The following is a 17155-nucleotide window of genomic DNA, read 5'->3' as shown; positions in this document are numbered from 1 at the left end:
CATGCCACAACTGTTCTACTGTACTCAGAAATATCGCTCTTTACTTATTCTGATCAACACTAAACTGACACACAATGTTTTTAGCGCAACGCAATCTGACTTTCAAAAATCAGTACAAATGAATGGCCCTGACTAACATTAACCTATACCTTTCACAAATCACTTACCTCACAAAATCTTCGTTACTCGAACTACTGCAATACAGTGAGCGCCACTACTGCCAGCTAAATAAAAGATTCAAACTACTGAAAGCATTAGCTACTGATAGGCATAGTTAGCAAATGAAAGATTTTGTAAAGAAAAAACAATGTATCTACCTTAATAATGTTCAAAAGTCATAACATATATAGCAGTTCATTACATCCAGTCTTACAAATTTACTGTCTCTGATGGACACACGTCCAGATATCTGCTCTCAAAACTGTGCAGTTTCTCTCCCCACATCCACCACTGCTGGCGGATCACCTCCAACTGCGCAACACTACGCGCTGTTCACATCCAGCTGCCCAAAACTACAATAGCAAACAACAATGCAAACCAGCCAGACTGCACACAACACAGCCAGTGATTTTCATACAGAGCGCTACGTGGCGTTACCAATAAAAAAACCTAAACAGCCTATTTACAACAAACACACACACACACACACACACACACACACACACACTCACACACACGCACGCACGCACGCGCTCAAACACACGCAACGGCCTGATCGTCTAATTTCAAGGCTAATTAACTCTAAAATGGCGGAACATATCGAATTTTTTTCTTAACATTTATTTCTCAGCACAACCTACTCTGCGACACTCTTTTCAGTCTCCAGAATGAGATTTTCACTCTGCAGCGGAGTGTGCGCTGATATGAAAATTCCTGGCAGATTAAAACTGTGTGCCCAACCGAGACTCGAACTCGGGACCTTTGCCTTTCTCGTCACAACTTCAGACATGAAACCTTTGTCTAATGGTTCAAATCAAATGTTTCAAATGGCTCTGAGCACTATAGGACTTAACATCTGTGGTCATCAGTCCCCTAGACTTAGAACTACTTAAACCTAACTAATCTGTTTATCACACACATCCATGGCTGAGGCAGGATTCGAACCTGTGACTGTAGGAGCAGCGCAGTTCCGCACTGAAGGACCTATAACCACTCGACCACAGCGGCCTTTGTCTGAAATAGGGGTTTCATGATTTTATTTATGGTGTGTTATGTTTTCTACGTGGTGGTATCAGTTTATTGACATTGAGAAAATTCTCATTTCTATGATTTTTCCTTTGATTTATGGATGTGTCTTCCTGTTACAGAGCAACATTGGTGGTGCCATGGGGAGAGCAGGGAGCGGCTGCAAAAAGTCCTGAGGGCGTCTTTTTTGTCCCCGCCTATCCTCCAGAGCGCGTTCTGGACACGTTGGGCGCTGGAGACACCTTTTGCGCTGCGCTGCTGTCAGCGCTGTCTGGAGGCTACCCACTGCAACACAGCCTGCACTACGCCTGTCAAGTTGCCGGAGCCAAGGTCGGCATGCACGGATACCGCGGACTTCGGGACGTTCTCAGGGAGCGTGGTGTACGCTGTCAACACTAGACGATATTTTTCTGGGAGTAGGTGACCCGGAGAAGCTCTTTTACAATATGGGCGGCACATATTCGAGTGACTAAAAAGAGATTTGTGATAATTACATCGAGATTAATTTGCTACATTTACAGAACTTTAAGGTCTGGTAATTGTTTCGCTGGCCTACCATCACACATCATAGTTAAAGACGCGAACAGATTACATTGCAGCATAGTTCGATCCTGAGGTAAAAGGTTTGACAGCAAATTGTGCAAAAAATAATCGTCGCCAATATTCAGTAGAAGGGTAGGAGAACTGGTCGGACTTGGTCCATATTCACCGGGCCATGCACCAATGCAGTGGACTAAACCAGAGGTATCTCTACAATTTCTCATAGAGCGATGACATAAAACAATCATCTTGGTTGCCCGTCTGCCAGATGTGGAACATTAACTTTATGGACCTCTTGGTCCAATCTGAGAAGGGTAGACTGTATACTAGAATCCGTCATTAACCAGTTCACTTCCTTTCATTCCAGACCCATCTATGATAATACTTGTAGAAGCGTGATACTAGGGGCACATCAGTCACTTACTTATAAATCGAATTACTGTGCAAAAGACAGAAGGCTAAGGTCACGTGAAACCTTCTCGTCTCTGTGGCCTGCTAAATAGCGTTGCTGAAAACCGATGCAAAGATCTCAGGTTCAGTACTCGATAACCTTCTCAAGTTTGTATTGCAAAAGTCTGTGAAGGATCCACCCACTTTCAAGAGGCCAACTGAGGATATGTTTGAAATAAAGAGACGATACAACTGACATTCAAGAACGACTTAAACCATGAAGTGGTCACACGACTTATCTCAGTACATCGATAAATCACTCATTTACAGAAAAAGATGGGTCTCCATGTCCAGCATTGAACCAAGAAGTAGGCAGACTATTTCTATAGATACTCTAGATGTCTTTACAGAGCTCCTCATACGTTCGTAAGGCTTTTATTATCTTAATGATTTACATGGCACATAAAAGTATATTGTCGATATCGTAGTCTAAAGGTGCATTATGACCTGTGCGTCTGCTGTTGACTCAGAAACCGAAAAAGATTCATAACTCTTACTCAAGACGTTTGCATGTCTCATCCCAGTCACCTGCAAAGAAGCCTGTACACTTTGTTATTGTTTTGATGTCCGTTTTAATACCAGCAGGTCCGTCTGCAGCCGGTATTGTTTTGCGACAAATACGAATCCAAAGAAAGAAGCTTAAGTGCTGAGTAAATTATATGTTCTGTGCTGTGATACCTGTGTTAAAGTGACTGAACAGATCAAGATGTGAATCAGTGTGTTCATTAAAACTGTACTTTGCTGCTGGCTAGTGATTTCGAAATACATCGGTTATTTATAAAAGCAAATGAGTCACACAAAGTACGTTTTTAGACTAGAAAAAAGTCTATGTACAATATTTTGATGGTAACCCTAGCAAGTTGCTTAAGGAAAAAATAACGTAATACTTTTAATAGAGAAGCACATAATAAGGATCAATGTCGCAGACTTTTTGCAAAATTGTTAAAATACTTTTATTTTAAGAAGTGCCCAACTCTGCTGAGCGATTAAAAAGGGTAATAATTTTATATTTTACATTATGTAATTAATTTTCTTTCATTATATATCAACTGATGCATAAAACCAAAAAGAAATATACATACTGTTTTACTTTCCTAAAAAAATAGAAAATACTTACAACACACAAAAAATAATGCTTATACTTTATTTCATTGATCTTTCCCTGTCTGTGTCTAGGCTTTGGAAGTATCTAGGCCATTCTATTAATTCTGTCTTAGAGTCAGCATTTCATGTGGCGTATAGTGACAAACCTTCTGTACATTTAAATATTTTCCAGTGGTAAGCACTATGGAAGAATATGCGTTTTCTGTAGGAAACAGTAGAGTCTCTACTAGCTTTTTTAGATGAAATAAATCTGTCACTAGTGTATTAACATGTCATCTGCAGGAATGGTGACATAATTGGAGAACACCATGAAGTATGTGATAATAAACAAACCATTCCTGTCTTTACGTTGTACCGTGACTTCAGAAGCAACTGATAAAGCGTTATTGTTGAAGTATATGTACCATAAATGCTTGCATTCATTTTTCACTAGTATTACTGTAAATTTATTTTACTTCCTTGATTTTAGCATCACTTTCTCGTACTTAGAAGATTAATATCATTACGCCGAATTAATCGTTTCACCTTTCCAAATATTACAGAGAGAGTATGAGTGCCGACTGACAGGAAATTAATGCACTATTTTATTGAATCTACTTGCACCAGCAAACGAGCCAAAAATCGAACAACATTATAGTCTCTGTTCTGGCCATCACGCACTGCTGACAAGTTCCTTAACTGTATGCGAAATTTCATCCTTGTATTTCACAACAAATGTGTAGATTTGCTTTTGTCTCTTTTCTCATTCCCCTTTTGGTAGAAGTAATACTGTGATTTACCAGTTTTGACACTGTGTTCACAAAGTAAACTAATTCCACAATTAACTCCATTGCATGACCACTCTTGTCATTACATGTAATAAGTGCAATTCACTTTTACCTTCTCGAATTTCATGCAGAGTTGTTTTTAAATGGGAATATTAAATTAAGTATGACGATTCCGAAATTCTGGGCACTTCACCATGAAGCTGACATATAAAGCTTCAGGTGAAAATACGTTTTGGCTTATTAGTTTCTGTAAAATCGTTTGAAAAAGATTGCAGGACGTGCGCTTCGATTCCATCAGCACAGCGCTTCGCCAAATGGCGCACCGAAAGTGGGAAAAGAATGTGTCATTCATTCTGGCTCGCTGGAAAGCGGAGGCTGCACCAATTGGCGTCACTGTCCCCATCGTGTGCTACCTCTATAGAGCGAGTTCGGCTTGAGACAGCAGGCAAGCAGACTGCTGCTGCCATGTGCTCCACAACTAAGATGGCCGGAGAGACCTCGTGAAGCGGTATCTTGCTGTGGTTAGTGTCGAACACAGCAAATTGTCGTATTGCTATCACAATGAAGCAAATTGTCGTGTTTCTCCAAGCAGAAATGTCAGGCAGGAAAAAGTTTCCAGAAGTGGCCGTCAGACATACAGCTCTCGGATGCTACTGGTCGACCTAAGAACAGCTGCAGAAAAGAGTCTGAGCCTGTCCCACCTTGGTACATTGAGTGGAGAGATATTGGGTGGACAGTACTGTTTGACACTATGTCGAGGTGCTCTAGGCATGAAATTATTTTCGGATCTGTTGACTCAAACTCACTGATCTGCGTCCAAGCACCGAGCATGGCTGACCACAGAGCAATCAAGAGCGCTGTGGTCACCCATATCGCCGATGCGCTACTGGCACGAGAGTAGACGACTCTACAGAGAAGAGAGAAGACGACCAAAGCGCTCATGAGCGCGCTGTCTTGGTGCTGTGGTGAAGCGGCAGTCTGGGAAGGATTGTTACGTGCTGGATTTGGCAATACAGCTGTAAGCCTGCATAACAGGACCAACAGGAAGGTACCATCGCTATTTACCGTTGCGGTGCAAAAGGCAGATGGCGCAAGTGACGTATTCTCTCTCTGAAAGTTGCTGGGCTTCCCTGTGACAGTGAAAGCTCTCCCAACCGGCACAGACCCTCGGCCCCAGAGCTACAAGTACCAGATCGAGAGCCATGTCGCCAAGTACTGCTACTACGCATCGCGGCGTGTAAAGCACTCCGGTGGGCACAACAACCCCACCGCGGCAGATAACTTTCGTCGACCTGCACTCGGTGTAGTGGACCACATGTCGCCAGCTGGCGTGGTTGCCAGGTTTCCTGAAGCCACAGCCGACCGACGGTGGCGCAGCGGCTGCGGCCGCAATGACGCAGAAGCCGAGAAGACGACGGGCACGTCGACGGTGAAGAACATCCCGGTACAGCAAAGGGCAGCACGGTAGTCTCCCCTCTGACAGCAGGAAAACCAATCGAAGGCGGTCGGTTGGGAAGCACCTCCTGTTCTTGGAAAGAAGACGAGTAACGACCTTCGCTCCATCGTAGAGGAGGCAGAGCAGCTCTTAAAAGCGTCATAGCGACAGAGAGGGCCGCTTTTGCAGATGTCCTCACTGCTGGGAAGGAGGTCATGAGAAAACTGCACACGGAGCTCACACAAGGCCTCAGACCAACCGCAGGGGTGCTAACCCCGGCGACCGCTCCTGCACCATCTCAAAAGGCCGTCGCCAAAAAGACCGTCGTAATGGTGCCTGCCCCAGCAACTGCTCGAGCAACGCCACAGAAACCGACGTCGTAAAGACCCGGTCGCCCCTCGGCAATGGCAGCAACGCCGCAAACCGAAGGGATGACCGGCGCCAAGGAAGAGAAGAAAGCGGCACTCATTACGAAAGCGCGAGAAGCTGGCATGCAGCTCACTGACGAGGACACAACACAGCTTTCAGCACAGGCAGCCCTGCTCAAAGACCAGCTGCATAAAAACTGCGTCACGCAGAAATAGAAGAGGCTGAATACCAGCGAGCTGCCGCTGGCTAACGTCAGCCTCATGCTGCGCCAAGTCACCACTGACATGGTGCAGCAGATGTTCACACATCAGTGCACTGTACTGCTGCACATGCCGATATTACTCGGACGAGCACGCTCTTACACGGTATCTAGGTGCATAATAACCACTACTAACATAACCTACTGTTTCATGATCTCTCGCAGATAGCAAGAAATCCTCCACTGCTCCTACTTCCTGCCCAGACTGTCTAGGAGGTTTGTTTCCCTTGACGATTGCCTTGACACTTATTCCCATCTGTCCTTAAAACCGATGCTCTGCGTTGCTTTTCGTCCACTTCTATCACGTCAATGGGACCATGTTAGAGGGTAATCCTAAGCAGACTTACAGACAACATCAAGGCCCCACGCCCGATGAACTCCTCGATTTCAACTAACAATAGGTAGACGGAGGGACTCCACCCCTTGTTAGATAACAAGGGGATATTTTATGCGCTGGATCAAGCAACTTCACGCTCGGCCTCCCTGCGCAGGTAGCCTGCTTTTTTTGTGTGCACTCTAAGCCTTCTCAGTGGCAACTCGTTGAACGAACCTGTAAGGTGTCAGGCAAATCCAACACCTTACATGAAAACCCTGACATGATAAGCAAATCCAGTAGTATGTCACATAGCTCCGAATAAATCGTGACATTAAATTAACCAAAGTAATACGAGTAACGAATGAGCAAATGGAATACCACAGACTAACACAAGAATGCCTAAATGCATGTCGTACCTTCCCGCCGTGAGGCACACGCAGTTCCGAGGGGATAAACGAGGACAGAAGCCGAGAGCAGAACCGTGTTGAGCTAGAAGGCCCTATGATAAGGAACGGACGGCCCAGCCTACCTGTACAACTACCACCCGCACGTTTTAGCGTGAGACTTTTTCGCGTCTCAGGTATGTCAAGGACCACCCCCAGCCCATGTTAAAAGCTAGAGCCCTCCAGAAAAGCAGTATAGATCTCACGATAACACAAAAAGGGCCACTACCACCCGCAAGTTTTAGCGTGAGACTTTTTCGCGTGTCTGTTACATTAGGACAATCCTCCAGCCCATGTTAAAAGATAGAGCCCTCCAGAAGAACAGTATAGATCTCACGATAACGCTAAAAGGACCACACCAGCAACAGGTTTTAGCGTGAGACTTTTTAGCGTCTCTATTACGTTGCAAACTTTAAAAACATTGCCCCACCATGAAAAGTATAACGTTTCTCATTGGATAGACAGAATTTTTGTAGGCGAAGCTTAAGGTTAACATTGATACCCTGATTGGTCAGATGAAAACATAGCCAGATAGTTTTTTTAAACTAACTTCGGTAAATTGTAGTAAGGAGAAGTTAGAGTAGAGTTGGTTCCGAGACGGCGAGCTGATGGCTGCTGCGCCGGCCGCTGCCGCCCTGACGCTGCCTAAACACCGACAAGGTAATGAACGCACGCGATGCCGCATTTTTGAGCGCCTAAGGCTTCACTCAGAACTGCAGAAGTCTCATCTGTTACATCCCGTTTTTGCGTAATACTAGTGTCAATCGTTAATTAAAACTCATGGTGTTCACATTTGCCACTTGAAGTAAAAATCTGAAACGCGATAATTTTTCTGTTATATAGTTATTGAGAAGCCACATCAGCCACTGTAATTTACGACAAGTTAAATAAGTAATTAAAGATAATTGAGGCTCACTGTAGACCATTTTTATAGTTTTCTCTTTTGTGAAACTTAAATTAAACCTAGATTATAGATGTGATATGGCATAGGTCATCCTTCGATCGATTGTAGAACTTGGAAACCCATTCAGGGAATATTCGTTCACATTTTTGTTGAACGCATTTGGTTTTTACCATCCTGTATTAAAACATTTCCTTTTATCAATAGTGCAATTTATAAACGATGTTTTGTGATTAGAATAAATTTCCAATGGTAAACTTAACTGCTTTTTCGACGTTATTTTACCAGCTAACTAAAAATAGGAAAGCCTTGAACCCTTTCCACTAAATTTAGTTAGTATTAAGATTCTTTTACAGGGAGTGCAGTGGAGCTGACGCTGAGATAATTTAGTATTTGGTTATATCATCGCTAGTCTCACTGAACTCTTCTGAATTCTACATGTCATGTGTGGTCTGGCGTCTCCTTACCAGCAACAGGTCCCAGGTTCAAACTAGTTAATTCCCTAAAAAACACGCTCAGAGCGTCGTTGCGCGAAAGTGGTAGGGAGACACGATATAGTACATACAGACACCACCATGAATGTTTAGAAACCCTTGTGCAAGTACCATGTGATGCGTGAGAGTTGACTGAAAACCTGGGGTAGCCTGCGGTAGACGTCTGAACCTCGAGACACAATCACTGCACAAATGCTTGAGAGGAATTTCCTCGAATTACAAGCCCCCTTTGACACTTTTGCAGAACGAAAATCCTCTTTAAACAAAAAAAACAACAAAAAACAGGTAGTCACCTAGGCCGGCCTCACGTTAAAACCGTGCAATAGGATATCCGTCCCTGATAATAATCTTAATTTGACGAGAAAAATAGCCCATATTTTGTTACCTTCTTCAAGTGTACCATGTAAATAAATAGAGATCTTGTGAAATACAAGCTCGCTCTGTTAGTCTATGATATCCAGACGTGGTAGCCAAAAGCATCCAGGTTGATGCCATATTCATTGACTTCTGGAAAGCGTTCTATACAATTCTGCGTTGTAATTTAGAGAACAGAATAGAGCTTATCCGAGTATTGACCCAAATTTATGACTGGATTCTAGACTTTCTAGGAAACAAAACTTAGTATGTTATTCTTAGCAGGACGAAACTGGCAAATGTGGAGACAATTTCTGGAAAATCCTAAGGGACTGTTGTAGGGCCATTACTATTAACAATACATCTACATCAACATTTACATCTATACTCTGCAATCGTCCTTACGTTACCTGACAGGAGGTACATTCGGTTCCACTTTTACTTTCTACTTTTTCTGTTCCATTCCCAAATAGCCTCCGTGTGGGCTCGAATCTCTGTAATTTTGTTTTCCGCGAGATATATATAGGGAAAAGCAATATATTTATTAACCCTTCGAGGAACGCACCTTCTTGGAACTTTGACAGTAAACTACACGGTAATGCAAAACCATCTCTTGAAGCGCGTGCCGCTGGAGTTGGTTGATCTCCTCAATGATGCTTTCGTGCTTGCTAGATGAACCTGAAACGATACTTTCTGCTCTTCTTTGGACCTTCTTTCAGGTTATCCTGCATCTCGTTGTCGTGCAGTAGTGTTCTCGCTTCCCATGCCCGGGTTCCCGGGTTCGATTCCCGGCGGGGATGTTAAGTCCCATAGTGCTCAGTGCCATTTGAACCATTTGAACTTTCAGGTTTATGCAAACAAACTGCTCACTTGACTGTCGCCGTTATATAAACAAAATGACCACCAGACGTTTACAAACTAATCTATTTATGATGCATAACTGTCATCTTAATTTCTATAATTTATGAGCGAAATAGGCCACTTTCCCTCTCCTGTAAGTGGGTTTTGGACCACGTGCGTGTGGTGTGAATGACAAAATAAAACACAATCTCCATCATCAACTTGCGAAAGATGAAAGTTTTAAACTGTTCACAAGTTCTACATTAGTTCAAAGCCCCAACTTGTTACTGCATGAAACAATTTAACCACACGTTACACATCGCAAACACTTTAATGGGCCCCCGTATATGTGTTTGGACTTACAAGTTTCGTCTATGGGGCATCATCTCACGTTCGTCACAATGCACCCAATGTTCCATAAAAATATTTTATATAAATGCAGACAGGATTTGCTAGGCAAAAATCACGTGCTCATGTATTTTTCAAAGTTTCACAATTTCGAGTTTATTTCCAATAAGGAAAATTGAAAGTCACAGTTCACAATAAATTAATTTCAGAGCCTGATTGAATTTCTTAAGTTCTTGGAGGTGGTTCAATAAACCATGATTAATTGTGTGTTTTATCTTTAGAAAACGATTGAAATTCCACAGTAGCTCAAACTATAAGGTCCACAATGGCTTCAAAATGAAACCTTCCAAGTGTGGCTTGTATCACACGCAACCTGAAAAATAGCAAGTCCGTCAGATGCCAAAAATTTTCTATGCCCAAAAAGTAGGAACTCTGAGTAATTCACACACACGGACTAGTGGCTAGTTCACCGCTCAACAGACAAAACTTTCACGAAACTTAAATTAACAAAGCCCGACTGCCTCCAATGGAGTATAAACGTAGACTCCTTCCAAAACGCCGCTGTTTACCCAAGTAACCTCGGTCAATCATCACTAAAGTCAGTTCAACTACAGAATATAACAATTGTTGAAATCCTTAATTTTAACATTGTATACTTATACGATGTATCAAATTACACGGAAATTTTCTGAGAAATATTATGCTGTTATCAATTTTCTTTTATCTGTCATAGTTTATTTATAAACCATAATTTCTATTATTTCACTCCATTTCGCATGTATAAGTATAAATATTAACAGATAATTAAAATTATACGTTAAACAATTTCCTGTATACCTAAATTTACCGTACTGCCGCTACTTTTAGTGTTTCTCTACAACTTAGTAAGAAAAGATGTTTCTGATTGCACAAAATCTTCATCACCCTACCCTAAATCTGCTACCAGAGTGCCCTGACCTTGGGACCTACCATTCAGTGAGAATAATCTTTGACAATATATAGCTCTTCTTAGCTATCACGTAGAAGTCATAGGAACAGTCAATTTTGGTGTTGTGTAATGAGTTCACCATTATAGAAATAATAATGATAGACTAGTACATTGTTTAAAGACTGCTATATTGTCGTGTAGGAATTACATTAGCAGAAGTGCTGGCGACAATAATATTGTTGCATTTCAAAATCAGGAAGGGGAAAGCTGGGGATGCAACAAGCAAGTTGCAATCCAAACTTTGGAAGATTTATGTTGAAATGCAAATGCTGTATATTGAAGAAAAGTTTTAGTGAATCATTTGTTGATGAGAAGAATTTAAGGAAAAGCAGAACCATGTAGTAATATTCTGAAACATGTCTGAGGTGGAGTGGTGTAGACAATCTGTTTTTAGTATAGATTTGTTGTTCAGAATATTACGAAAACATTTATTTGCTTAAAAAAGGTTGGCTACTTTGTATCAGCATGTCATGTACTGGGCACTGTATATCTTGTTATTCCATAAATTAAAAAAAAAAACACTACATAAACGGTGCTCACAGACACTGCCATTCAACGGATCTTAAGAAAGTGAGCAATGAATCTAAGAAACTTAGGTAAATGACTGTGAAAGAAATTGCTTTCAGACTTCTTCAGAAAATGGAAGAGATTTATTCTATCCATACCCTAAATCTGATATTAATGTTCTTCCACTCTCGAACAGCACGTGGGGAAAATGAAATGTGTTGTATTGGTAAAAGATCCAGACCTCTAAGGATTAAATCCATTCTTCTTTCCTCAGACGTGAAGCAGATTACTGAGCATGGAGACATTGCTTTCTACAGATTTTGATGCCCCCATTAATACTGATCGCAGTAAACTAAAAGGGGACCTGCATCTTCAAAATATTATGGAGCTCTCCATTGAGGAACCTTGTTTAATATATATTTCACATTAGTTGTATTGAGAAAAGATGATCTACTCATAGCAGTGTTCACAGCCAGAGGAACTACATACTCCGCAAGACACCTGACGGTGTGTGGCGGAGGGTACTTTGAGTACTTCTATCGGTCCTCCCTTCTATTCCAGTCTAGTATTGTTCGTGGAAAGAAAGATTGTCGGTATGCCTCTGTGTGGGCTCTAATCTCTCTGATTTTATCCTCATGGTCTTTTCGCGATAAATACGTAGGAGGGAGCACTATACTGCTTGACTCCTCGGTGAAGGTATGTTCTGGAAACTTCAAAAAAAGCCCGTGCCGAGCTACTGAGCATCTCTCTTGCAGAGTTTTCCGCTGGAGTTTATCATCCCCGTAACGCTTTCGCGATTGCTAAATTATCCTGTATCGAAGTGCGCTGCTCTCCTTTGGATCTTCTCTATCTCTTCTATCAACACTATCTGGCATGGATCCCACACTGGTGAGCAATATTCAAGCAGTGGGCGAACAAGTGTACTGTAACCAGCTTCCTTTGTTTTCTGATTGCATTTCCTTAGTGTTCTTCCAATGAATGTCAGTCTGGCATCTGCTTTACCGACGATTAACTTTATATGGTCATTCCATTTTAAGTCACTCTTAATGCGTACCCCCAGATGATTTATGGAATTAAGTGCTTCCAGTTGCTGTCCTGCTAAATTGTAAGTAAATGATAAAGGCTCTTTCTTTCTTTGTATTCGCAGCACATTACACTTGTCTGCATTGAGATTCAATTGCCATTCCCTGCACCATGCGTCAATTCGTTGCAGATCCTCCTGCATTTCAGTACAATTTTCCATTGTTTCAACCTCTCGATATCCTACAGCATCATCTGCAAAAAGCCTCAGTGAACTTCCGATGTTATCCACAAGGTCATTTATGTATATTGTGAATAGCAACGGTCCTACGACTCTCCCCTGCGGCACACCTGAAATCATTCTTACTTTGGAAGATTTCTCTCCATTGAGAATGACGTGCTGCGTTCTGTTATCTAGGAACTCCTCAATCCAATCACACAATTGATCTGATAGTCCATATGCTCTTACTTTGTTCATTAAACGACTGAGGGGAACTGTATCAAACGCCTTGCGGAAGTCAAGAAACACGGCATCTACCCGGGAACCCGTGTCTATGGCCCTCTGAGTCTCGTGGACGAATAGCGAGAGCTGGGTTTCAAACGATCGTCTTTTTCGAAACCCATGCTGATTCCTACAGAGTAGATTTCAAGTCTCCAGAAAAGTCATTATACTCGAACATTATACGTGTTCCAAAATTCTACAACTGATCGACGTAAGAGATATAGGTCTATAGTTCTGCACATCTGTCCGACGTCCCTTCTTGAAAACGGAGATGACTTGTGCCCTTTTCCAATCCTTTGGAACACTAGGCTCTTCTAGAGACCTACGGTACACCGCTGCAAGTAGGGGGGGGCAAGTTCCTTCGCGTACTCTGTGTAAAATCGAACTGGTATCCCATCAGGTCCAGCGGCCTTTCCTCTTTTGAGCGATTTTAATTGTTTTCCTATCCCTCTGTCATCTATTTCGATATCTACCATTTTGTCATCTGTGCGACAATCTAGAGAAGGAACTACAGTGCAGTCTTCCTCTGTGAAACAGCTTTAGAAAAAGACATTTAGTGTTTCGGCCTTTAGTCTGCCACCCTCTGTTTCAGTACCATTTTGGTCACAGAGGGTCTGGACATTTTGTTTTGATTCACATATCGCTTTGACATAAGACCAAAATTTCTTAGGATTTTTTGCCAAGTCAGTACATAGAACTTTACTTTCGAATACATTGAACGTCTCTCGCATAGCCCTCCTCACACTACATTTCACTTCGTGTAATTTTTGTTTGTCTGCAAGGGCTTGGCTATGTTTATGTTTGCTGTGAAGTTCCCTTTGATTCCGCAGCAGTTTTCTAACTCGGTTGTTGTACCACGGGGGCTCTTTTCCATCTCTTACCATCTTGCTTGACACATACTCATCTAATGCATATTGTACGATGGTTTTGAACTTTGTCCACCGATTCTAAACACTATCTGTACTTGAGACAAAACTTGTGTGTAGAGCCGTCAAATACTCTGGAATCTGCTTTTTGTCACTTTTGCTAAACAGAAAAATTTTCCTACCTTTATTATTATTTTTATTTACGGCTGAAAACATAGATGTAGTGACCGCTTTATGATCGCTGATTCCCTTTTCTGCTACCGAGTGTGCTCTGCAAAGATAAAGTAGTAGAACTGCGCATGATAGGTGCTCCGTAACATTCGTTTAATAAATACTGTGCATGAGGTGTGTTGAGCAAAGATAAAATTTTAAGGGAATTACATAAGAAAGTGATTGAAACTTTCATTTCTCATTTAATTATGATATTATATGTGGAAGGATCCCAGAAAGGATTAGGTGGAGCGGTGGGGAATGGCATTGCGTCTTGCGTTTTTGCCCCTGGGCATTGGGTGCTGGAATGGGGTGGAGAGCTCAGCCTCCCGTCAAGACAATGCAAATTCTGCACTCTTAATGTGTTTATGCAATTGCAAAGACAGTTGTAGGCTTCAATGTGCGCTGTGGTGGTGAGCCTTCACTCGATGGCGTCACAACCTGTACTGAAGACAAGTGCTGCTCCCAATCAATGCTAGGTGGTGAGGTGCATTAGGGATTCAGTGCACGGAACACAGAAGATGGCTTCCACTTTGTTTTTTGTTTTTTGCTTAATTTAAATAAAGTGCACAGCTGTCCTGTTCTTATCCCATTGGTGGTAAGAGTAGTAAGTTGTGTGTGAACCTATATGCCTGTAGAAACGTTCCAACTTAGATTTCATGCTGTCATTTACAAGTCTTCCATAATCTTATAGTGACAGACCACTTTAAGGCAGTCTGATAGTGACAGTACTGTTTTAACACATTAATAATGCAGTAGTGATGTAGACTTAGTAATTAACAAAAGAGTATTTTTGCACTGTGATAACTGTTAAACATTAAAATATTAAGATTTCAATGTATTTGTTTAAATAATGCACCGTGCTGGTATTTGTTAAATATTTGAAGCCTCATATTAATGTGTGTCTTCTTGAAATGTGGGTATTTGTGGAATACTGGGAGAAAACGATCAGACTTAAGGAATTGTACCACAACTGTAAATAGCAATTTATGTTGGTATGTTTGCACAAAATACCATTGGGTGCAATGCTCTGCTGCAAATTGCAAAAACAAATTGCGAATATCACCAGAATTTGCTGCTGCTGCCGGAGATACTTCATTATGTTGATCAGCCAACCTACACAACAAGAATGCTATGTCCATCTCATGACCATCACACCCTTATGTGTGGTCAGGCAGTCAATCCCACCAATAGGACTGCGCTAAGGGAGCGGCGGAGGGGAGGTGGCGATTTTGGATCATAATTTATAATAATTAAGATCACAGCTGTGGGCTGTAAACAGATTAAGGTAGTCGTTTCATTTATATAAGGGCTGCAACCAAGTTAGCAGTTTATTCACACAAGACTAAAAGCATTTTCAGCTGGTTTATTTGTATAATGGGCCTCAGGCAAGAGTGTGGTTTGTTTACGTAAGGGTTATGAAGTGGGTGGAGCTTTATGGCCAATTGATCTAGTATACTCATTGCTCCACTACTCTCCTGTGCTCTTCAGTTGTGCCAGACAGCTGGGGGACACTCCACAGACATGAGGCTAGCTGACATAAATCTTACTTGCAAATCTGTTGCACCACTGATTGAGGTTTAAATGCCTCAGCTCTAGCTCTGGTCAGTCTCCCAAAGTTGAGGGAGGTGACTGAGTCATCACAGATCAAAATGGGTCCCAAAACACGGTTCCACACCCGAGGCAGCTAACACAAGCTTGTGCAGTAGAAATCGACTGGGAGGTACACCAGTGGTGGATGAAACTTCCACTACCCGTATTTGGCCAGCAAGTGGAGAGCGTAAAGCTGCCTATCGCCAGTCTTTGCGCCAATGTCCTGGGTTAAATCCATAATCTCTCCACAGTGTCCCATGACGTGAGGAAACGTGGTTGTGTTGATGGTGATATGCTTTCTACTAATAACTTTTATTTATACACTAAGACCAAAAAACGGGTCACCGCGGAGGAGTTATTCAAATTGGTCACAAACTAATATCCATCCAGGTACTGAGGGAATATGCGGGATTGTAAACTTTGGCGTCAGATGGATGAATGTGTAGCGCTGCAGCTACCAAGGATAGTAAACAGGGAACATCTCGATAGCAGGGCATGAAGACTTTGCAAATTTTATTCTGTGTACTTGGACAGTAATCATGCCTCGCAGACAGGCACGTGAACAATATAGGCACACGTCAGCATTTGAGAAGATGTGTTGTTGGGCTCAACGAAAGTGGTTGGAGTAATCACTCTACATTTGAATAGGGGCGATGCCACTATTCGACGAGTTTGGGAGGAATATATGCACCATGGCAGAACACAGTGTCAAGAAGCGTGTGGTCGACCTAGAGAGACGACGGAACTTACGGACAGAGCAATCGTCAGAGGGGCACTCAGAGTCCAGGGTTCATTATTATTGTCGATCCAACGTGCAACTGGTGCTTCAGTGACCACAATGACTGTTAATAGGTGGCTGACAGAGAGTGAGCCACCTACCATTGATCTCTATACAACAACCAATGGTGTTGGGCACATTGTGTCTAGAATTTCATTTAATGGAGTAGAATTGTGATGAGTCCCACTTCGAACGTAGCCCCGATGATCAGTGAAGACATGTATGGAGATTCCCAGGCATTGGTCGGGCACCAACCTGACTGTCGACCGCCATAGGGCCCCACAATCGGGATGGTCTGGGGTGACATTTCATTTCACAGCAGGACCTCTTTGGTTGTCATCCATGACACCCTTAAATAGCAGCGGTAAGTCGACGATGTTCTACATCTCGTTTTGTTGCCCTGCATGGTGAGCCACCTCGGGCTATTTCGGCAAGGTAACGGTAGCCTGGACACGGCGAGACTTCTGCTTTTCTTCGTGCTTGCCAAACCCTGCCATGGCCAGCGAAGTTGCCGGATGTCGCCACAAGAGTGAACATTTGGAGCGTTTTGGGTAGGGTCCTCCAACCAGCTCGGGATTTTGTCGATCTAATGCGCCAGTTTGACAGAATTTAGCACGATATCCTTCAGGAGGACCTCCAACAACTTTGTCAATCATTCAAAAGACGAATAACCGTTTGCATGAGGGCCAGAGTTGGACCAAGGCGTTATTTACTTGCTCAATTTGTGAAGCTCTTTCTCTTGAATAAACTATCCAGATTTTTTTCTGAAATTGTAATCATTTGTTTGTCTGTACTTGTACAATACATCTACCGATTTCGTCCCATTCGGATAATTCCTTCGCGGTGTGTCGTTTTTTGTTTTAGAGTGTATTTGTCGCCAATAGTT

General features: G+C 42.4%; 1 protein-coding gene across 1 annotated transcript in view; it reads left to right on the top strand.

Annotated features, from left to right (window-relative positions):
* The window catches only part of LOC126354722 (ketohexokinase-like), a 43398-nt gene extending 39768 nt beyond the window's left edge, over positions 1 to 3630 (top strand). Inside the window, exon 5 of the mRNA XM_050004576.1 lies at positions 1308 to 3630. Within this exon, the coding sequence (XP_049860533.1) occupies positions 1308 to 1584 (277 nt within the window). The 3' untranslated portion in view covers positions 1585 to 3630. The remainder of the gene's footprint in view (positions 1 to 1307) is intronic.
* The last annotated feature ends 13525 nt before the right edge of the window (positions 3631 to 17155 follow it).

The sequence above is a fragment of the Schistocerca gregaria genome, chromosome 3, assembly GCF_023897955.1.
Source record: "Schistocerca gregaria isolate iqSchGreg1 chromosome 3, iqSchGreg1.2, whole genome shotgun sequence".
NCBI lineage: Eukaryota > Metazoa > Arthropoda > Insecta > Orthoptera > Acrididae > Schistocerca > Schistocerca gregaria.
The sequence above is the reverse complement of the archived record's forward strand: the minus strand, read 5'-3'. Positions and strand labels throughout refer to the sequence as shown.